This window comes from Phascolarctos cinereus, unplaced genomic scaffold, assembly GCF_003287225.1.
Source record: "Phascolarctos cinereus isolate Bilbo 61053 unplaced genomic scaffold, phaCin_HiC Scaffold_5;HRSCAF=322, whole genome shotgun sequence".
Lineage (NCBI taxonomy): Eukaryota > Metazoa > Chordata > Mammalia > Diprotodontia > Phascolarctidae > Phascolarctos > Phascolarctos cinereus.
Window position 1 is genome coordinate 355,404,823 of NW_027555958.1, and position 19,292 is coordinate 355,424,114.

A 19,292-nucleotide genomic window follows, 5' to 3' on the forward strand; every position below is an offset into this window, starting at 1 on the left:
TATTTCCCCTTTGATTCCTCCCAAGATCAGTCAAACCATATTAATTACATCATAGCAATGCAAAGAGGGATAATTTACTTATAATAAAAATGTAAGGGACATATCAAGAAAATGAATTAACAGAAAATATTCTTATCACCTGTTACCCAAAGCCCAGATGGTATAAGGTGATTGAATCAAACCCGACTTTTGGCCCCATGTCTTGGCTATCAGCCCAGCATCTAACCTCAGGAAGCAAGAAGCAATGGTTTAACAACTTACTCATCAGATAACTACAAAAGGTGCTGAATCTTTTTGTCTTGGCTGTTCATTGGTTGTCCATCAGCATTGAACTGCTGAGTCTTCAGGATTTGGCTGCTGATGCTTCCTGTGCAGAAGGGGTGAGGTCTCAAATGGCTATTGGAGCACATGTGGAGCAAGATCAAAGTCATGGTAAACATGGGGGAAAGCCTTGGTGCTTTCAACAGTGTTGGAGCATCCATGCTGCATAGTCTAGCATCAGCAAGAGTGCTGGAGAAAACCTTACTGTTTATAAACCTTGCCAGGATGATGAATAATGCCCTTGGAGCTTCTAACTTCTAGAGACATTTTTCCTCTGTTTCCTTCTTCCCCCTTTTTCTTCCTTTAAATTTTGTGCTTCTTGGCTTTTTAATTTTCTCCTATAAGTTTTTGCAAGAAGTATGCCTATTAACTAGAATCTAAATGATGTAGACAAGATGTGGAACCCTGAAACATACTTCTGGAGAAACCACTTTTCAGAGCCTCCCCAAGGAAGTAGTAAGCTCTTTGCCCTTAAATCCTGTGGGAATGCAGTCCAGAGATGGAGGCATGCACCTGGTACATCCAGAGCCTTGGTAACATCCCTCACATACGTAAAACATAAGGTAAATTTAACTCCTAAGGAGGATCAGGGAAAGCTTCATGGAAGAGGTGGCACCTGAGCTGAGTCTTGAAAAAAGATAAGTGTGCTGACTCAGATAGATGAGAGGCAAAGGTACATTCTAAGCATAGGGAATACCTATTTTAACATCAGCTTCAACAGCTTCTCTCATGAAGACTCTTGTTACTATGTCTTTAAGAAGCAATGGAATCTTGGGAAGCTACAGTTTAACTGCTATTTTAAAGAGGGAATGAATCTTGAGAAAACTGGCAGCTTAATTGTCATACTGGAAAGTCAACTGTGGTGGCTGGAGAAAGACTGTGTAAAGACAGAGAAAGAACTAAGAGAATTGTTTTCCTGAGAGACTGCATTTAATTCTCATCTTGCTGTGAAACATTATAAAGAGAATTCTTGGATTTGGGCTGCTATCCTGAGCAAGCTGAATGGTGGGACTGGACTTCCAGACTTAAGGAGATCAGCAGAAGCAGTGATGCTTAGTGGTGACTTTTTCACAGGTGAGACATTATTTCTCTTTATTTCTTGTTACATTGTCAATACATTAGATAATTAGGAAGTTAGTAACCTTGATGTTTTAAACCTAGGATATTGGGGTTTATATGTCTATATGCATGTATGTGTGTGTACATATAGGTATACATACATGTATATGTACATACATGTGTTATATATACAGAGATAATATATAGTATATATAGATTATACAAATCTATATGTAGAACATATAGAGAGAATATGTAGACTATATAACTCTATACATAGAACATATAAAGAATATGCAAACACACATAGAACATATAAAATAATATATAAACATACATAGAACATATTAATCTATAGAATATATAAATACACACATAGAACACATACACACATGCACACACACACACATATATATACATATATATATATACACACACATACATACACACATACGTGGGGAGAGAGCGAGAAAAGTCTATGGGAAAAGAAGTTTCTCCACTTTATTTAATAAACTAGGGTAGGGGATGAGAGCTAATTACTGATAGAGATGTCACAGTTTTCACATTTTATAAGGAAATAACAGAATATATCCTGTTTGCCTTAGAATCTGGTATGAGAATGAATAAAATAATGAGGGACAGAGTTTAGTGTTGTTGTTGACAAACATACACACTTAGTGCCTATGTAGTCTATGTGTGAGGGTCACCAAACTTAACATCCTATTACACTAGTGTAAATATATAGTAGTGGGAGATAGTGTAAAGTTTGAGGAACTGCTAGTAATTCACTTTGTCCTGTATATGTAAAGTGCATAAATGGGATTCATATAAAACAAAGCTAGAAAGGTAGGTATGATATAAATTGTAGAGGTTCTTAAATGGTAGGCTAAGGAGTTTATATTTTATCTTAGAAGAAAGTAGTAATTCCAAGAAAATTTTTGATATGGTGATATGGTCAGACTTGTGCTTTAAGCAGATTATTTTGGCGGCTGTTGTGGGAGAGGTGATAGTCTAAACGAAAGGAGATCAATTAGGACACTATTACCACAGCCTGAGTGAGTGGTGATAATAGACTAAACTAGGGTGGTAGCACTGAGACTTTGTGGTTTAGCAATTGATTGGCTAGTGAGATAATGTGACTGACAGTTACATACTTCTTTTAGCTTTGTAATGTGCTTTTATAGACATCTGACAATCTTCACAAAGTGAAGAGTCATGAATTATATCAAGGTTATGAACCTGGATGACTGGAAAGTTGGTGGTACCCTCAATTTATTGAAGAATTATTAAGCACTGCTATGTGCATGCCATTGTGTTGGGGATTGAGGTTACAGAGATAAAAAATGAAACTGTTCTTGTCCTCAACTAATTTATATTCTTTTGGAAGGAAGGGGTACAACATATACACAAATAAGCAAATATGAAGTATATGCCAAAGTATACAAGGTAATAAATTGAGAGGGAGAGAGAAATGATAACTGATAAATGGAGGGATCAATTAAAGTCTTGTGTAGGACTGGTACCTGGATGATACTCAGAAGGAACCTAGAATTCTTCCATTTAGATATAAGGAGGGAATATATTTCAGAAATAGCAACCATTTGTGCCAAGGCCCAGAAGTAGGAAATAACAGGCCTATTTCAAAAGTAGAATGTGTGATGGGAAATAATATTAAATAAGTTTGGAAAGATTAGTGGAAGCCAGACCGTATAGGGTTTGTGTAGGGATTATATGCTAGGCTGAGAATTTTTTGTGTTTTAGCCTGGAGCCAATATGGAGCTATTGAATATTTTTATTCAGGGTTAAGGGTAGGTTGGGGGAAAAGATGACATAGTCAGATCTATATTTTAGGAATGTCAGTTTGTAAGCTGTTAGGAAGATGGATCAGAGAGTGGAGGGAGTGGAGAGGCTGGTTATTGAAGGCATCCAGTCAAATGATCACAAGGGACTGAACTGGGTAGAGGTGTTAGGATTGTAGAGAAGGTGACAGATGCAAGAAATATTGTATAGGTAAAATCAGTAAGACTTAGCAATTGCCTGGATAATCAATAGCAAGCATTTATTAAGCACTGACTATATGTAAGCATTGGTGCTAAATGCTGTGTGTTTGTAGGGAAATTAAAGTGAAAGTCCCTGCCCTCAAGGATCTTATGTTCTAATAAAGGAGAATGCTTACTTTCTCAATCTACACTCAGACAAATAGATTGGGTTCCAAGAGCGTTTCTGGCTAACTACTCCCCTCAGGGTTTTAGGAATAACCCTTATGGACTGGGATGGGGATGAGTGGGTGGGACTGGGTGGGGGGGTTTCTAATATTATCACTTATAAGACCCAACCAGTGTGTTCCCTATTCATTATCAATTGATACTAGTTAGTCAGACTTAGGGTTTTTTGTTTTTGTTTTTTTAAGAAATGGATATTTACTAAGGTGGTATAGGAAGAACAGTTGTTATAAAACACTTTCTCCTTGTCTTCCTGCCAAACTGGGGAGATGGTCTCTCACAGAATTCAGGTGAAAGTGGGTTCAAGGTTAGAGAACACATGTAAGAAAACAATAAATATTCGCTCCAAGTTGCTGGAAGTCTTTCCACCCTTCCCTTACAGAGTTTTCATGAAGTTCCCCCTAGGTATGGTGTAGCTTTCTACTAGGTTCCTTGTAGACTCCTAAAGTTCTTTCCTCAGGGAAAATTTGCTTCTGTGACTCTCAGCTCCCAATGCAGTGCTACCGTCAGCCACTGCTATTTTGAGGACACTTTTATATTTGCAGATGGATAGTCCCAAATATTCTCACCTTTTGAAGTTTGAAACCTCTTTCTATAATCAATGGTGTATATGCGTGTGTGAACTTCTCCCTCCTCTCCTCACTCCCCACCCAAGCCATTCTCTTTCAGGGGTTTGGATAAAGCTAGTCCAACCCTGGGCTGCTTGTTACTGGAATGACTGATTGTGGACTGTTTTATCAAAGCAATCCCAAAATACTTTTTGTGTTTTGTTATTGTTTAGTATCCAACTCTTTGTGACCACATTGTTTTCTTGGCAGAGATACAGAAGTGGTTTGCCATTTCCTTCTCCAACTCATTTTACAGATGAGGAAACAGAGGCAAGCATGGTTAAGTGACTTTGTCAGGATTACACAGCTAATAAGTATCTCGAGTCTGGATTTGAACAATGTCCTCCTGACTCCCAGGCCAGCACTCTAATCCTCTGTAGCACCTAGCTGCCCCTTCTTGTGTTTACACCCAGTTTATGTTTTGATTTAATCTCAATTGAGAAGTCTCAGCCTTCTGTGTTCAATTAGAGTGAAGTAGACTTCCAGTCTTAAGTAGAAAACAAATACAATACAAAAGAAGTTCAAAGTAACCTTGAGGAGGGAGTCACTAGCATCTGGGGATACCAGGAAAGGACTCATGCAGAAGGTGGCACTTGGGCTGAGTCTTAAACCAGGGTTCCAGCATGCAGAGGTGAGGATGGATTGCATCTTAGACACTGGGGATACCCACTGCAAAGACAAAGAAATGGAGGGCTGTGTGTGAGAAATACCAGGAAGGCTAATTTGACTAGGTTGTAGAGTGCATAGAGGAGAGTAATATGTAATAAATCTGGAAAGGCTGAATGAGGCCCAATTCTTAAGAATTTTCTATGACAGGGTTTATATTTTACTCTAGAAGTTATAAGGAGCCACTGGAGTTTGAGTAGGAGGTGTCATGGTCAGATCTGCATGGTCGGAAAATCATTTGGCAGCTGTATGAGAGAATAAACTAGAGTAGAAAGAGACTGAAGCAGAGAGACCAATCAGGAGGCAATTGAAACAGACAAGGAGAGCAGCCATGATAGTTTAAATATGGTGGTGCCTGTGTGAGTGGAAAGAGGAGGGGGTTATATGTGAGAAAGGTTGAAAGGACAGTAGGTGGCAACTGACTGGGTATGTAGAGTGAGGAGTAGAGGATTAAACCAAGGTTTTGAAAATGGGTAACTGGATGGATAATGATGCCCTCAACAATAATAGGGAAGTTTAGAAGAGTGGTGGGTTTTGGGGAAAAGTTACTAAGTTCTGTTTTGTACATGTTGAATCTGATATGTCTATACGACATATCTTGAAGTGTCCAAAAGATGTTAGCAGTGAGGGACTAGAGCTCCGGAGGGTGATTATGTCTAGATGTGTAGATTTGGTAGTCATTTGCATAGAGGTGGGAATTGATGAAATCATCAAATGAGAGACTGTAGAGAGAAAACAGCAGGGCCCAGGGCAGAGTCTTAGAGTATACACACAAATATTGGGTATGAAATAATGATCCAGCAAAAGAGCCTGAGGAGTGGTCAGCTAGGCATGAATGGGGGGACCAAATGAGAGCAGTGTCATGAAAATCGGAGAGTAAAGAGGATTGAAGAGAAGAGCATAGTCAACAGTGTCAAATGCTAGAGATATCAAGAAGGATGAGAACTGAGAAAAGTCAATCTACATACATACATATATACACATATGCATATATGTATATACACACACATATATACACATATAATGTATTTACTTGGTATATACATTAGACAGTTTACAATATATGTTAGTATATAATGGATATGATGTTTGAAAAAGAGGGAAGAGTCATGGATGATTCCAAAGCTGTAAATCTGGGGGGGTATTGATAATAGAAGAGAGTAGTTTTGCAGGGCTTCTTAAACTCTTTCCACTTGAAACCCCTTCAGTGCTTCTTAAACTTGAGACCCCACAGTTTAAGGAGCGCTGGTTAAGAAACAGTTTAGGGCTGATTATAAAGAAACTGCAATAAGAAAGGCAAGTTCAGGGGTGAGGAGAACAGAAGACGATGAGTTCTATTGGGGGATGCTAATTTGGGGATACCTATTAGACATATGGCAGCAAGGTGGTGTAGTGGATAGAATGCTGTGCCTGAAGTCAGGAAGACAAATCATCCTGAGTTCAAATTTGGCCTCAGATACTTACTAGCTATGTGACCTTGGGCAAGTCACTTAACCTTGTTTGCCTTAGTTCCTTATCTGTAAAATGAGCTGGAGAAGAAAATGACAAACCACTCTAGTGTTTTTGCCAAGAAAGCCCCAAATGGGTCACAGAGAGTTGGACATGACTGAAACAACTGAACAATATTGGACATACAGGAGAAAAGTGTCCAAAAGGCAGTTGATGATGGGGAACTAGTGTTCAGGAGAGAAATGGAGTCTGGATATGTAGATTTGGGAGTCATTTGGAGAGATGAGGACTGAGCCTGGGAGGGTAGAGAGGATACACACACATCTATTTTGATATAGACTATCTACTATCTATCCATCCATCCATTCATCTATCTATCTATCTATCTAGAGAGGTATGCCCTAAGTGTGTGTGAAGAGAGTCAAACAAAAAGCTCTAGGAAAATTGGAGGAGGGGGTAGAAAGAACATTTTCGGTTAGGGAAACTTCTCTTGGGGTCTCAGGGAAAGTTTCATTGTTGAGTTCCAACATGAACTGAAGGATGAGAAGGATCTTAACAGCAGGAAGGAAGAATTCCAGGCATAGAGGCCAGCCTGTGCAAATGTGTAGAAGGCAGGAGGTGACAGACTAAGATCAAGGTACAGATAATGCAATATGACTGGAATATAGTATGTCTGTTAAGAAGAATAGTATACAATTCTGAGGATAATGTGAAATAAGTCATAATCTGAAAGGAAGTAGATTGGCTCTGGATTGTAAAAGCTATATTGGGGAGTTTGTATATTTTATGCTTTTTAGGCAATGGGGTTTTTTTCACTGAGGGTTTTCAAATGGGGAAATCCCCTGGTCAGACCTGTGCATTTTGGAATGCTTTTAGTTAAACATGGATTGGCAGTTTTTCTTTATGCCAGCATAAGGGTAAGGACTGGACTTTTGACAGGGAACTTCTGGATGAGACAATTCCATATACCAGTGAGGATCAACTTACTTCTACTAACTTGTACTCTTAGAAGATTGCCTGGAGCATTAACTTGTTACACAGCTGGTGTGTCAGAGGCCAGACTTGAATCCAGTTCTTCCTGGCTCTAAGGCCAGTTGTCTATGCCCTTGTGCTCCACAACTATACCCAAAATGCTGAGTACATGATGAAAGTCCTCAGTAGCTTGGATGGATTCCCATGGTGAATTTATGGGAAGTAGTGGAAAAGAGTTGAGAGGAGAGAGGGGAATACCCAAATAGCTTCTAATTGGAAGAAATGACTACATCTATAAGATTAAAGCTCTTCCTGACTCAGAGGCTGGCTCTTTATGCACTATGCTATACTGACCCTCTTTCACAGCACAATACTGGTAGTAACAACTCATTTATACCTTACAATCCTGTAAGGTAGTGATTGAAAGTATTATTTCTCCTTTAAATTTTTTTTTACACAGATAAGGTGAGATGGTAAGTGACTTGGCCAGGGTCACACAACTAGCACATGGTCGAGGTGGGATTCTTTTCTAGCTAACCTGGAATGACAGGTGGACTCTATTAAAAGTTCTTATGCAGTATAACAAAGCGCTATCTCATTTTTGCAGAGCAGACCCAGACTTTTGCTTAATATCTCCTTTAATATCAAACTTAGTCCCGAGTGAAAGCCTGAATTAATTCTTCTACACTAAGAATAAGGTTTCTCTGGGACGTGCTCGAACCAGCTTACAGAGCTCAGCTCAGTATGAGAATTTACACCTCAGAAACTGGCAAACTAAACAAACCAGGGCTCAATTTATTGTTCTTTGCCTAGACAGGAGAAAGTGATGGAGAAAATGTTAATAATGGAGATTAAACTCAAAAGTGCTTTGTGGGCGTTAAGCATTTGCCAGCACCTAGGGCAGTGAAAAATCAAACCCGGAGAACAACCAGGTAGGTCCTTTCCAGAGAGAGCTTTCCAAATCAGTTCCAGGCAGAAACAAAAGTCTCCTTTTTTTGAGAGATCGAGGCAGGTACTCCTGGTACTTCAGGTCAGTTAAGTTGTGTAATTGACTTAGCCTGTTCCTCCCACCAGGGTGTAATGTTCCTATCTGGAACACGGTGGCACTCCCCAGGTGGGAAGGGAGCCAAGTTGGGGCACCGCTCCCAGACAGATCATTCATGGAAATGGGACACACGCCTTTGAGAAAACGGGGCCAACTGTCCCCAGAGGAGTAACTGGGGACACTCGAAACCCACTCCCGGCTTAAGAATGTTAAGAGGAACTGTGGTCTTTTCCTGGTTCTCCCGCTCGGGGAGGCGTCTCCGAGGACACCCTGGCCCTTAGGGTCTTGTGTGCCCCTCCTTCCCCCAACTGGAGCTTGCCTGTTGGGGGGGGTCCTCCCTGGACTAGGGGAGCCCCCATTCAAGGGTGTCCCGCTTCCTAGGCACTCCGAGAAGGTGTAGCTTCCCCAGGAATCACCGGGAAATAAAACACTTTTAATTTTGTCCCAAGTCCCTCTTGGGGTCGAATAAATGGCGGTAGCCGCTCCCGACTGCTTCGGAAGCACTCACGCCCCCTCCCCCGGCCTTTAGGGAGGGCGTGGAGTCGCACAGCCGGGGCGCTCAGCCAAGGAAACGTGAGCCTGCGCGCGCCCGTACCACTTCCCGGCCCCTGGGGCGCGCGCCCGTCGTCTCGCTCCACACTCACTCCTCCTTGCCTCTGCCCCTCCCTTCATCTTGCGCTCGGAGGCGCGCGCGCGCACCAGAGTTCCTGAGCGCGCCTTCGCCCGCGTGCTTTTGTCTTGAAAGCGGGGTCGTTTCCCTCTCCTGCTCAGGGCTGGTGAGCGGGGCGCGCGCCATCCCATTGGCCCCTCGGCTTCCCCGAGGAGCTGCTTCTTCCGCCCCGCCTTCTCTCCCCTTACGTAGGGCGGGGCCAGCGGCGCGGCTGGGCGGGGGCGTGTCCGGAGCTGGGGCGGGCCCCGGGATTAGTGGGTTTTGGAGAGGAGGTGGGAGCCGGAGCCGCCGGGGGCGCGGAGGAAACAAAGCCGCGGCGTGGGGGCGCTGCCACTTGGGAGGGGGTGGGCGCGGGGGCTCGGAGGCGTCCTTTCTCGGGCGGTGGGCTCCGTGTGGCCGCAGCTGTCGGCCCGAACCCCCCCGCCTCCCTTTGCAACAGGTCCGGCCTCCCCTGCCCCACCGGCCCCGGCCCGGGCCCGGTCCTGGTCTCTGGGGTCGTGTCCCCGCGCTCGCCGGGCGGGGTCTCCAGCCCGGCTCCCCGCTTCGATGCGGTTCGGATCCAAAATGATGCCGGTGAGTGTGAGTGCGGAGCGAGTCCGGAAGAGTGGAAGCGGGCGGGAGCTCCTGGTGTGTTTGGGGTGGGGGTGGGGAGGGGTGGCGGGGAGGCGGCGGGTCCGTGCCTGGGTTCCGTTTCTGGGACGGCGCCCGGCGGGGAGCTAGCGGGGGTGCCTCGGACGATACTTGCCCCTTTCTCCTCCATTCCTGGGAGCTGCTCCGGATCCTGTTTCTGCCTCTACCCTACCTGTTTTCGCCGGCGGGGCGGGGGGTGGTCGGCGCCTCACTGCTTTACCTTCCATCCCTCAGGCTTTCTCTTTGATTGAGGCCTCTGGAGGCTTTGAGATTACGGAGAGGGAGGAATCGCAATTTGGGGGCTCTGCAACTATTTTCCGGCACTTTTCTTCCCTCCCCCCCCCACGGGAACGAGCCCAGCTCTGGAACTTATTGAGGAGTTGCACTGGCTGAAACTCAAAACTTTCCCCTTTCGATCAATAGTAGCGTATTGATTTAGTTCTTTTCAGTTGCTGAGTCCTTGAATAGGAGCACTTGGCCTCTGCCCTGTTTTTTAAGCAGAATTTGGATCCAATTGCTGTCTCTACACTCATCTCTTCTTGAAAATTGAATTTGGTAAAGTCACTTTCAAAAGATCTCAGCCTTTAATAATGACTCCTACCTTTCTCCTTCCGCTCTACAGTTGGTAATTTGGATATTCATGAATCCTCTCAACTATGTTCGTTCATTTTGATTAATAATGTCTTTGGGAGTCAAGTGATTTTTGTTTGAGAGATCAACAAGTTGAAGTAACTACTAGCCATACATAAAAGGTGTACAACAGGCTTGAAGTTGGGGTGCTGGATGCAGGGGAAGGGAAACCTTCACTTCTGAAACGTTGGGTGTTTTTCACCTAATGGCAATGTCATCAAGTTTATTTCAATGAATGATGCATATTTCGGTACACTTGTTTATTTATGAAACTTGTAGTTATATTTAGCCCAGGGTAGTGCACCCAGCTAGTTCTTATTATAATGGTTGAGGTTGTGATATTGTGAGGATCAAATGTTAAGAGAAACTGTATCCAAGGGGCTTTGTAAACCTGAAATCATAGAATGCAATTGTTAACACTTAGCCAGCCTGGTTTGTTTCCCTGGAGTAGGGATATTTCTATCTGTAATTTTTGAAATAGCGTCTCTACTATGTTTATACTAACATGTGAAATAGTGTCCTTAAATTTTTGTAGTTTTAATCACATATATTAAAAAGAAAACAAAAAAATGTTACTTAGTTACCTTCCTGGCAGAGTAAGGTGATTTCCTATAGGTCACTAAACTTCATTGGCAGTTATATGAACAAACTTAAAATTTTCTTTGTAATTGAGATTCTTTGTAATATCAAATGAGTTATTATTTGTAAAGCACTTAGCACAGTGCCTGGTACATGGGAGGCACTTCATAAATACTTGTTTCCTTCATTCCTTCTTTAATTGTAGGTGTGTTTGGTAGGATCTTTCATTTCCATTTGCAAATATAAAACTTCTTATCTTTTAGGAGTCCAGGAAAGTTGTTTATAGGAATGGACACATACACAACAGGTTTGGCATCTGTCTGCTCAGGTTATAAAGACAGATTTACCAGAGCCAGAATACAATTCAGTGTGGGTAACAAATTTGAATGCCTTGAATAAACTGTCTGGGCATTTCACATTTATTATTCTCAAACTCCAAAAGATAACGGAGGAAAGGAAAAGCAAAAAGAAAGAAGCATTAGGTGCTGAAATTTTGCACAATGAAATTTCAAAGTAAAATTTTATTTTAATTTATCTTTATTATTATCAGGGAACCTAACCTAGAAATACAAATAAGTATTTATACAACTTTTTTTGGGTCATGAACCCCTTTGGCAATCTAAAGTGCAAATTATTCTACCAGCAAATTGAAATTTATAGGCTGCTAAGGTAATTTAAAGGATGTCAAAACAGGAACCATGAAACTGACCCAGAGTCCAGGTTTGAGGAAGAAAAAATGAAATTCCTTTTTCAAAAGTATAATGCAGTCGATCAGTTAGAATTTTCTACTTTTATTTTAATCCTACATGAAATGTGATAGCAGCTGTTTTGTGTGTAGATGTGAACCGTTGACTGAACTTTGGTATAAAATTGGAGGTGTAGATGAAATTCTCCACTTCCACTGACTTGCGTATAATTCTATCTTGATACACATCTCTGATCTTTGGAGGTTAGGAGGGGATGAGAGAAATGTAATAAGTAGATTTTTGAAATTGTTATGCTGTGGGGGGGGTATCCTGGTTAATTTAACATTCTGACTAAATGGGAGATACAGTTTATGTGTGTATAAAGTAGGATCATAGATTTCCAGTTGGAAGGGAACTTAAAAATTAACTAGGCCGACCTCATTTTACAAATCAGGAAACTGAGGCCCATAAGTTCACATGAAGTATAATACCTGGCAGAATCAGGATTCAAATTTAGGTCCGCATGTTCCAAATCCAGCACTCTTTAATTGTACTGTATATGTTTTCAAGGAATTAAAATATTTGGTAATAAAATTAAAACTTATAATTTAATCTGATTCAGAAATTCATTCAGGATATTGCAGTGCTTCAGAGGCAGCATTGTATTTATGCATCTTCAAAATTTCTCACAATTTTAAATAACACATCTGTAGCATTTTATGGCAGATATCATAACCATAAGATCCTAAGTTCCTACCATTTTAGACCAATATGGTTATTCAGATTCTAAGACAAGCCCTTTTTAGGCTGAGAAATAATTCTCAAAAGGTTAAACTTTGTGTAAAATGAATCCTTATTTTTTTGGGCTAGGCAGTGAGGTTAAGTGACTTGCCCAGGGTCACACAGCTAGTAATTGTCAAGTGTCTGAGGCCATATTTGAACTCAGGTCTTCCTGACTCCAGGGCTGGTGCTCTATCCACTGTGCCACCTAGCTGCTCCTGAATCATTTCTTTTGAAAAAAAAAAGTGCAAATCTCGTTTTTATCTGCAGATAACTTGTTATCATTTGTTGGATTGTGATGTCTGTCATAGTAATTAGAACAAAGTGAGTTTTAGTTTTCACTGTATTTGGTACCATCTCTCTCAGAGAGTGATTTTTTTTTAAAGAAATGAGGGTGAAAAAGGTTTTATCCTCAGATTTGTAAAGCAGAAGCGTAATGGTGTTGAAATATATCACATTTAAACTTGTGTTATTAAAGAGTAGAATATCTCTAGAAGGGACCTTGAAAGGTCACTTAAATTCATGCCTTACTTCTAGAAATACATTCTTGAAAAATGGTTAGAGGAGCATTTTGCCAGAGTAATTTGATACTTTCATGTATAAATACTTAATGTATTTAACTATCTTGATGGAATTCATAAATGCTGATCTAGGGGAATAATATAACATTGCAACTTGGGAAAATTTTGGAGCAAAAGAAATACATTTCATATGTTGTACAGAAAAGTTGTCACATGTAACTATTTTTGATGCCTGTATATTAAAAAATTTTTTTTCATAAATTTTTATTGAGTACCTAGAATTTACTTTGGTTCATAAAATTGTTCAATGTTTACCAGAATATAGTAAAATAAATTAGTGAGACCCTGGATTTTGTTTCTTGTCAACCGACTATATGCATAATTTTAAGTTTAGTATTTGAGGGAAAATGCAGTTATCTTGAAGTGTTCTTGTGGAACCGTTATTTATATCATGCAGAAAGATTGGGAAATGCGAGTCCATCTTATTTTTTAAAGCCTCACAGAGATAGATGCCTTAATTTTTCCTGTTTGTGTATTCCATTGTCTCATAACTTTTGGGAAGTTTTCTTAAAATCTTTGTGCTTCATTTCTTGCCTTGCTTTTAGTTGAAATTCAAAATAAACAATTCAGCAAGCATCGATGGCTTGATTGGATGCAGAGAACTGTGTGATAGGGTCTGGGGAAGATACAGAATTTTGATAAGCCATAGTATATAGCTATATGCCATTATTCATATATCATCATATACTGGATATTTTTTAAATACCACATCTAATTTGTCTCCCAAGTAATAAATAATTCCTAAACAATAGGAGGAAGGTAACATGGAATAGGAATTTTAGAATCCAGACTTTTGCTCTTTGTTGTTGATACTTTGCCAAATTTAGTATCATTTAAGTACTTGTCTTGGAATGATTGTATCTTATGTGCCCTAGAATTCATTTTTTATGGTCAAGGATTTCCTAATCTTAAGACATTGACAGATGGAAGTATAGATAATTGGGCACATAGTGAAATTGCTATTAAGTATCATACCAGTAAAGGAGTTATGTGTATTTTGTTAGATGGTGGATGTCGTAAAAATTGCTTGTGCACATGGAGAACAACTAATTTCTTTTCTAGTCAATCAGGGGAGCCTTCATGAAGGAGGTGAGATTTTTAGATGCTGCTTGAATGAAGAAAAAGAGAGACCTTGAAAGACTGGGTTGGGTGTTTGGGGTGAGGTTGAGGGTTGTTGTGTTGAAGGGAGTCTGCTAGGTCACTCTGGAAAGATGCTCTAGTATGTCTGTCCTTTACTCTGGAGAGCAGAAGTAATTCAAGTTAAAGAGGTGCTAAGATGATTAAAGAAATAATACTTAAAAACACAGGAGATTCTTCGATAATGGGCATTATGGAAATGCTGGACTTTTTTTTTATAATGCTGGATAAGAAGTTTCATAGAGCTAGAGATTGTGGCCATTGGCAGGTGTTTTCTTACATATAATTTCTTATACCCACAAAAAATACTGCTTTTGGATGATTCTTATCAGAAAGATTTGTTTAACAGTGTTAATTTAGCTGAAAGATGGTTTCATTTAAAAAATGCTTATTTTGGTCATTTTGTCTAGTGAATACATATTTTGGGATTGCTTATTCAGTTTTTAAAATTGTGTCTTTGCAGAATTCTCCTAGGGCACAAGTGCAGAAAATTAGCACATCACTATAATAAATTAAAGCATCGTAGAACAGCATCAGCTAAGATCTTAATAAAAAACAAAGTAACTTCAATGTTGCCCCACTAGTCAAGATGAGTAGATTAGCAGAGGATTATATAATTGTAGTTCGGTGCTTTTTAGATGATGATTCCTCACATGTTTTTGCATATATTCTGTGGTTCTTTGAGACTTATTTTCTGAACTAAAATATTTATTGAGTTTTACAGTAAATCAGGTGGTAGATAATGTTGATTATAAATGTGATTTAAAAGCATTGCATGTATGAATATAACTGATGTAGATAAAAAGCCCTTCCTCCTGATTAGATTCAAACCAGTAGACTTCTCACCTCTGAAAATATTGAAAAGGAAGAGAGGTGGTTACTCTTTTTCCAGAGCTAGAGTAATAAGGAATGATTTGTTAATCCTTCATACTAAGATTCAATGAGGTAATGCAAAGAGCACTGGAATTGGAATAGATGTATCTAAGTTACGTTATTGGCTCTGCCACTTAGTAGCTATGTGCCCTTGTGGAAGTGACTTGACTCCTGAGCTTCATTTTCCTCATCTGTAAATGAAACTGTTGGACTACCTAACATTATAAGTTCCCTGTCCCTTTTGGCTCAAAATCTTGTGATCTTGAACCTTTTATAAGCAAAATTATCCATTGTTACTGTATTTTTCCCTCATCTCATAACATTTGCAACATGGATGAAAGTATTGAGATATAGCAGCAATAGGTCCCGTTGTTTCTTTATAAAGCTATGCAAGATCTTAGAGATGGCAAAGGAAGAAAAAGGGGAAGAAGAAGAAGAGAAAAGGATGCACAGGGATATGCATAGATGTGAAGAACAGGCATATGATAGCTATTGCTGAGACTTTTGTGTCATTGGTTGCTACTGTGAGAGAAATCGTCACTTAGAGTGGGCTGTTTGAGAGCCGAACAGTAACAAATGGATAGCCCAATATTGCACAGGTACTTAGGAAATGTAAAATAGCCTAGACCTAGAGGAAAGCCTCAAGGACTTTGGGTAGGTGCTCTGAGAATGCATTCAGAATTTGATTTCTACCTAAATCAAGACTTGAAGCTTAAGTGAAAAGCAAAGACAGTTTTCTAAGTCATCTCAGAGTAAGCAAAACACAGCATTCTCATTTGATGCATTTTATTTATTTAACTTAGAAGTCAGTCCACGTTGTAAAGTTGAGAAGTTTCTTGATTTGACATGCAGTGATCATATAACTATCATAGAATTCTGAATCACTGCTGACCTCCAAACTCACATCTCCAACTGCTTTTTGGGTATCTTGCATCAGATCTTCAGTAGACATCTTAAACTCAATATGGTCAGAATTGGGAACAGGGAATTTGAAATTAATTTAAAAATTTATTTTCTATAATCAAATAGAAATCATTGAAACGTAAAGTACTTAAAACTAGCATCTAGTTATTGTTATAACAGACTACAACTCAAAGATTAACTCACAAGTCTTAAAAATTAACTTATCTCCTGGTGGTGTGATTTCTGTTATGCAATGTTTACAATAAAGCCATTCACTTTGTTAGGAACCTCAGGATCATAAATAACTTGTAAATTCTGCTGGTGACTATTTTCTTCACCACTTTTGCCAATGAAAAAAAGAGGCATGTGTAATAAATATTCAGAGGAGTCAGTCAGTAGTCAATAAATATTTATTAAGTGCCCACTGTGTGCTTTTGGGAATACAGAAAGAGTCAAAAGACGGTTCCTGTCCTCAAAGAATTCACTATCTAATGGAGAAGGCACCAAGCAAACAAATATGGACAAACAAGCTATATACAGGATGAATAGGGAAATAATTAAAAGAGGGAAAGCACTAGAATTTAAGAGGAATTGGGAAAGGCTTCCTGTAGAAGATAGGATTTTAGCTGGGACTTGAAGGAAGCCTGGGAAGCCAATAGGTAGAGATGAGGAGGGAGAACATTCCAGGTGTTGGGGGGACAGCCAGAGAAAGTGCTCAGAGCAGAAAGATGGAGCATTGTGTTCAAGGAACAGCCAGGAGATCAGTGTCACTGGATCCAAGAGTATATGGCAGGGAGTAAAGTCTAAGAATATAGGAAAGGTAGAATGGGGCTAGGTTATGAAGGGCTTTGAATGCCAAACAGAGAATTTTGTATTTGATCTTGGGGGTGATAATGGAGCCACTGGAGTTTATTGAGTAAAGAGATGACAAGGTCAGACCTATGCTTTAGGAAAGTCACTTTGGTGATTGAATAGAGCATGGATTGGAATGGGAAGAGACTTGAGGCAGGCAGACCCAGTAGCAGGCTGTTGCAGTGGTTCTGTTATGAGGTGATGATGATCTGTGCTAGAGGGGTGATGTAGAGGAGAGAAGGGGTTGTCTGAGAGATTGCAAAGGTGAAACTAGTAGGCCTTGGCAGCAAATTGAATATGAGGCCATGAGAGACTGAGCAGATTGCAAGGTTTCAAGCCTGAGAAACTGGGAAGATAGTATTACCTTGTATAGCAATAGGGAAGTTAGAAAGAAGGTAGGTTTAGGGGGGAAGATAATGAGTTCAGTTTTGGTTATGTTGAGTTTAAGATGTCTACTGAACATCTAATGCAAGATATCTGAAAAGCAGTTGGAGATGTGAGTTTGGAGGTCAGCGGAGAGATTAGGTCAGGATAGGTAAGTAAATTTGAGAATCGCGGCATGGGGATAATAATTAAATCCTTGGGAGCAATTAAATTCGTAGTAGCTGATGAGATCACCAAATAAGATAGTACAGAGGGAGAAGAGAAGAAGGCTCAGGACAAAATCCAGTAGGATTCCTCCAGTTAGAGGGAGGGCATGATCTCAATGAAGATCAAGCAAAGGAAGTTGAGAAGGAATGGTCTGACAGGTAAGAGGAGAGCCAAGAGAGTGTCTGAGTATAAAAAGAGTGGTCAACAGTGTTAGAGGTTGTAGAGAAATCAAGAATGAAGATTCAAAAAGGCCATTGGATTTGGCAATTAACAAATCATTGGTAACTGGAGAAGTTTCATTGGAATTCTGAGGCAGGAAGCTACATTGTAAGGTATTATGAAGAGAGTGAGAGGAGAGAAAATGGAAGCACACCGATTATAGAAGGCCTTTTCACAGAGTTAGCCAGAAAGGGCAGAAGAGAAAGCATGCTAGTTGTCAGGGATGGAAGGGATCAAGTGAAGGTTTTTTGAGGATGGTGGAGACAGGCATGTTTGTGGCAGTAGGATAGGAGCCAGTAGAGAAGACTGAAGATAAGTGAGAGTGGGATGACAGGGGCAGTTTGTTGGTGGGGAGATAGGATGGCATGAGATCTCTGCAGGCAGAGAGGGGGTAGTTAGCTTTGGTAAGGAGTAAATTCACTTCTTCATGTGAGGCAGGGTTGAAGGAACAGAAAGTGGCAGAAGGCATCTGAATGATAGGAGATGAGGGAAAAAGGAAAAATGGCAAATGGCCTAATTTTTTTCCTGTAAAATATGAGGCCAGGTTTTCCGATGAGAAGGTAGGGAGAGGGAAGGAATGAGAGTTTAAACAATGATGAAAAAGTTTGGAAGAGCCATTGTGGAGAGTGGGATAGTGAATTGGTAGGGGTAGTATAGTGGGATTGCTTAGCAGTGCTGAGGTCTTAGTTGAGGTTATATAAACTTAAACTTGTAGTAGACTCAGAATGGTTGTGAGATTTTCTCCACCTTCAGCAGCAGGTGTGTAGAAGCAAAGTTAAGGGATGGTGGGAGTGATCCAAGGCTGAAGCCTGGCAGGGCACAATTGGTAATATGAGAAGGGGGCCAAGGACTCAAGAGAAAAGGAAAATGTAGAGTTGACCTGGTTCACCAAGGGGTCATGATGGGGGAAAGAGGAGAGAGTGGCTAGTTAAGGGGAGATGACCTGGGAGGGAGCTGAGAGTTTGAGGAATTGGGGGACGCATTGCTTTTCAAGTTGTGAATTTGAAATATAAGTAACAGTGAAAATTCATAGGCAATTTTTTTCTTTTCAACTTTTATGAAGTGTTTAATTTTTTTAGTCACATGTTTGTTGGATACATTCAAGGCCTTAGCTATTTTTATCACCTTTCAGTCCTAGTGAAACTAAGTTGCTTAGCATTAGTAAGGACCTCTTCTCTTTTTTTCTGCTCACTAGTTAATAACTATCATACATCTATCTAATACTTTTGCACTAGTTAGTTTGTAACTAGTTGTTTGTACTAGTTTGTATTAGTTAGTAGTTTGCAAGCACTTTACCTATATCATTCCTTTTGAGCCTCACAACCACAGTCAGGTAAGTACTTAAAGATATTATTTTACCTACAGGTATTATTATGGCCATTTTATAGATAGTAAGCCTGAGGCTCAGAGAGGTTAACTAACTTGCCTTTTCCCTAACTAATCTTAGTTCCTTCTCTTCAGTTGCAATAGATCCTATAATTTTCATGGGTATTTAAAAAAATTTTGAATGTACTGCCATTTGTATCATTGCCCACTTAAGGAAGTGTAGGATTAATTTCATCTGCAATTTTATTTCAATCAGTCATTAGTAAACTTTTTTTTAACGTTTATGTGCCAGGCACTGTGTTAAGCTGTGGGGATACCAAAACAAGCAACAGTCCTTGAGGGTTCTGTACCCTCAAGGAGCTTGCAATCTAAAGGGGGAGATAACAACCAAATATATGTACAAACGATACACAGACTAAATAGGAAATAATTAAAAGAGGGAAGACACTTATAATTAATAGGGATTGGGAAAAGCTTGCTATAAAAGATGGGG

The 19,292-nt window shown here is 40.1% G+C and overlaps 1 protein-coding gene across 2 annotated transcripts in view; it reads left to right on the forward strand.

Annotated features, from left to right (window-relative positions):
• Positions 1–1,305: 1,305 nt before the first annotated feature.
• Positions 1,306–19,292, forward strand: part of TP53BP2 (tumor protein p53 binding protein 2) — a 76,380-nt gene continuing 58,393 nt past the window's right edge. Inside the window, exon 1 of one of the 2 annotated variants that reach the window (XM_020982184.2) lies at positions 1,306–1,395. Coding sequence is in view for 1 of the 2 variants with exons in the window: in XM_078156297.1 (XP_078012423.1) it covers positions 9,559–9,585 (27 nt within the window). In the remaining variant the exon portion in view is untranslated. Of the gene's footprint in view, positions 1,396–9,321; positions 9,586–19,292 lie in introns of those variants that run through there. The other variant, XM_078156297.1, reaches the window with a different exon arrangement.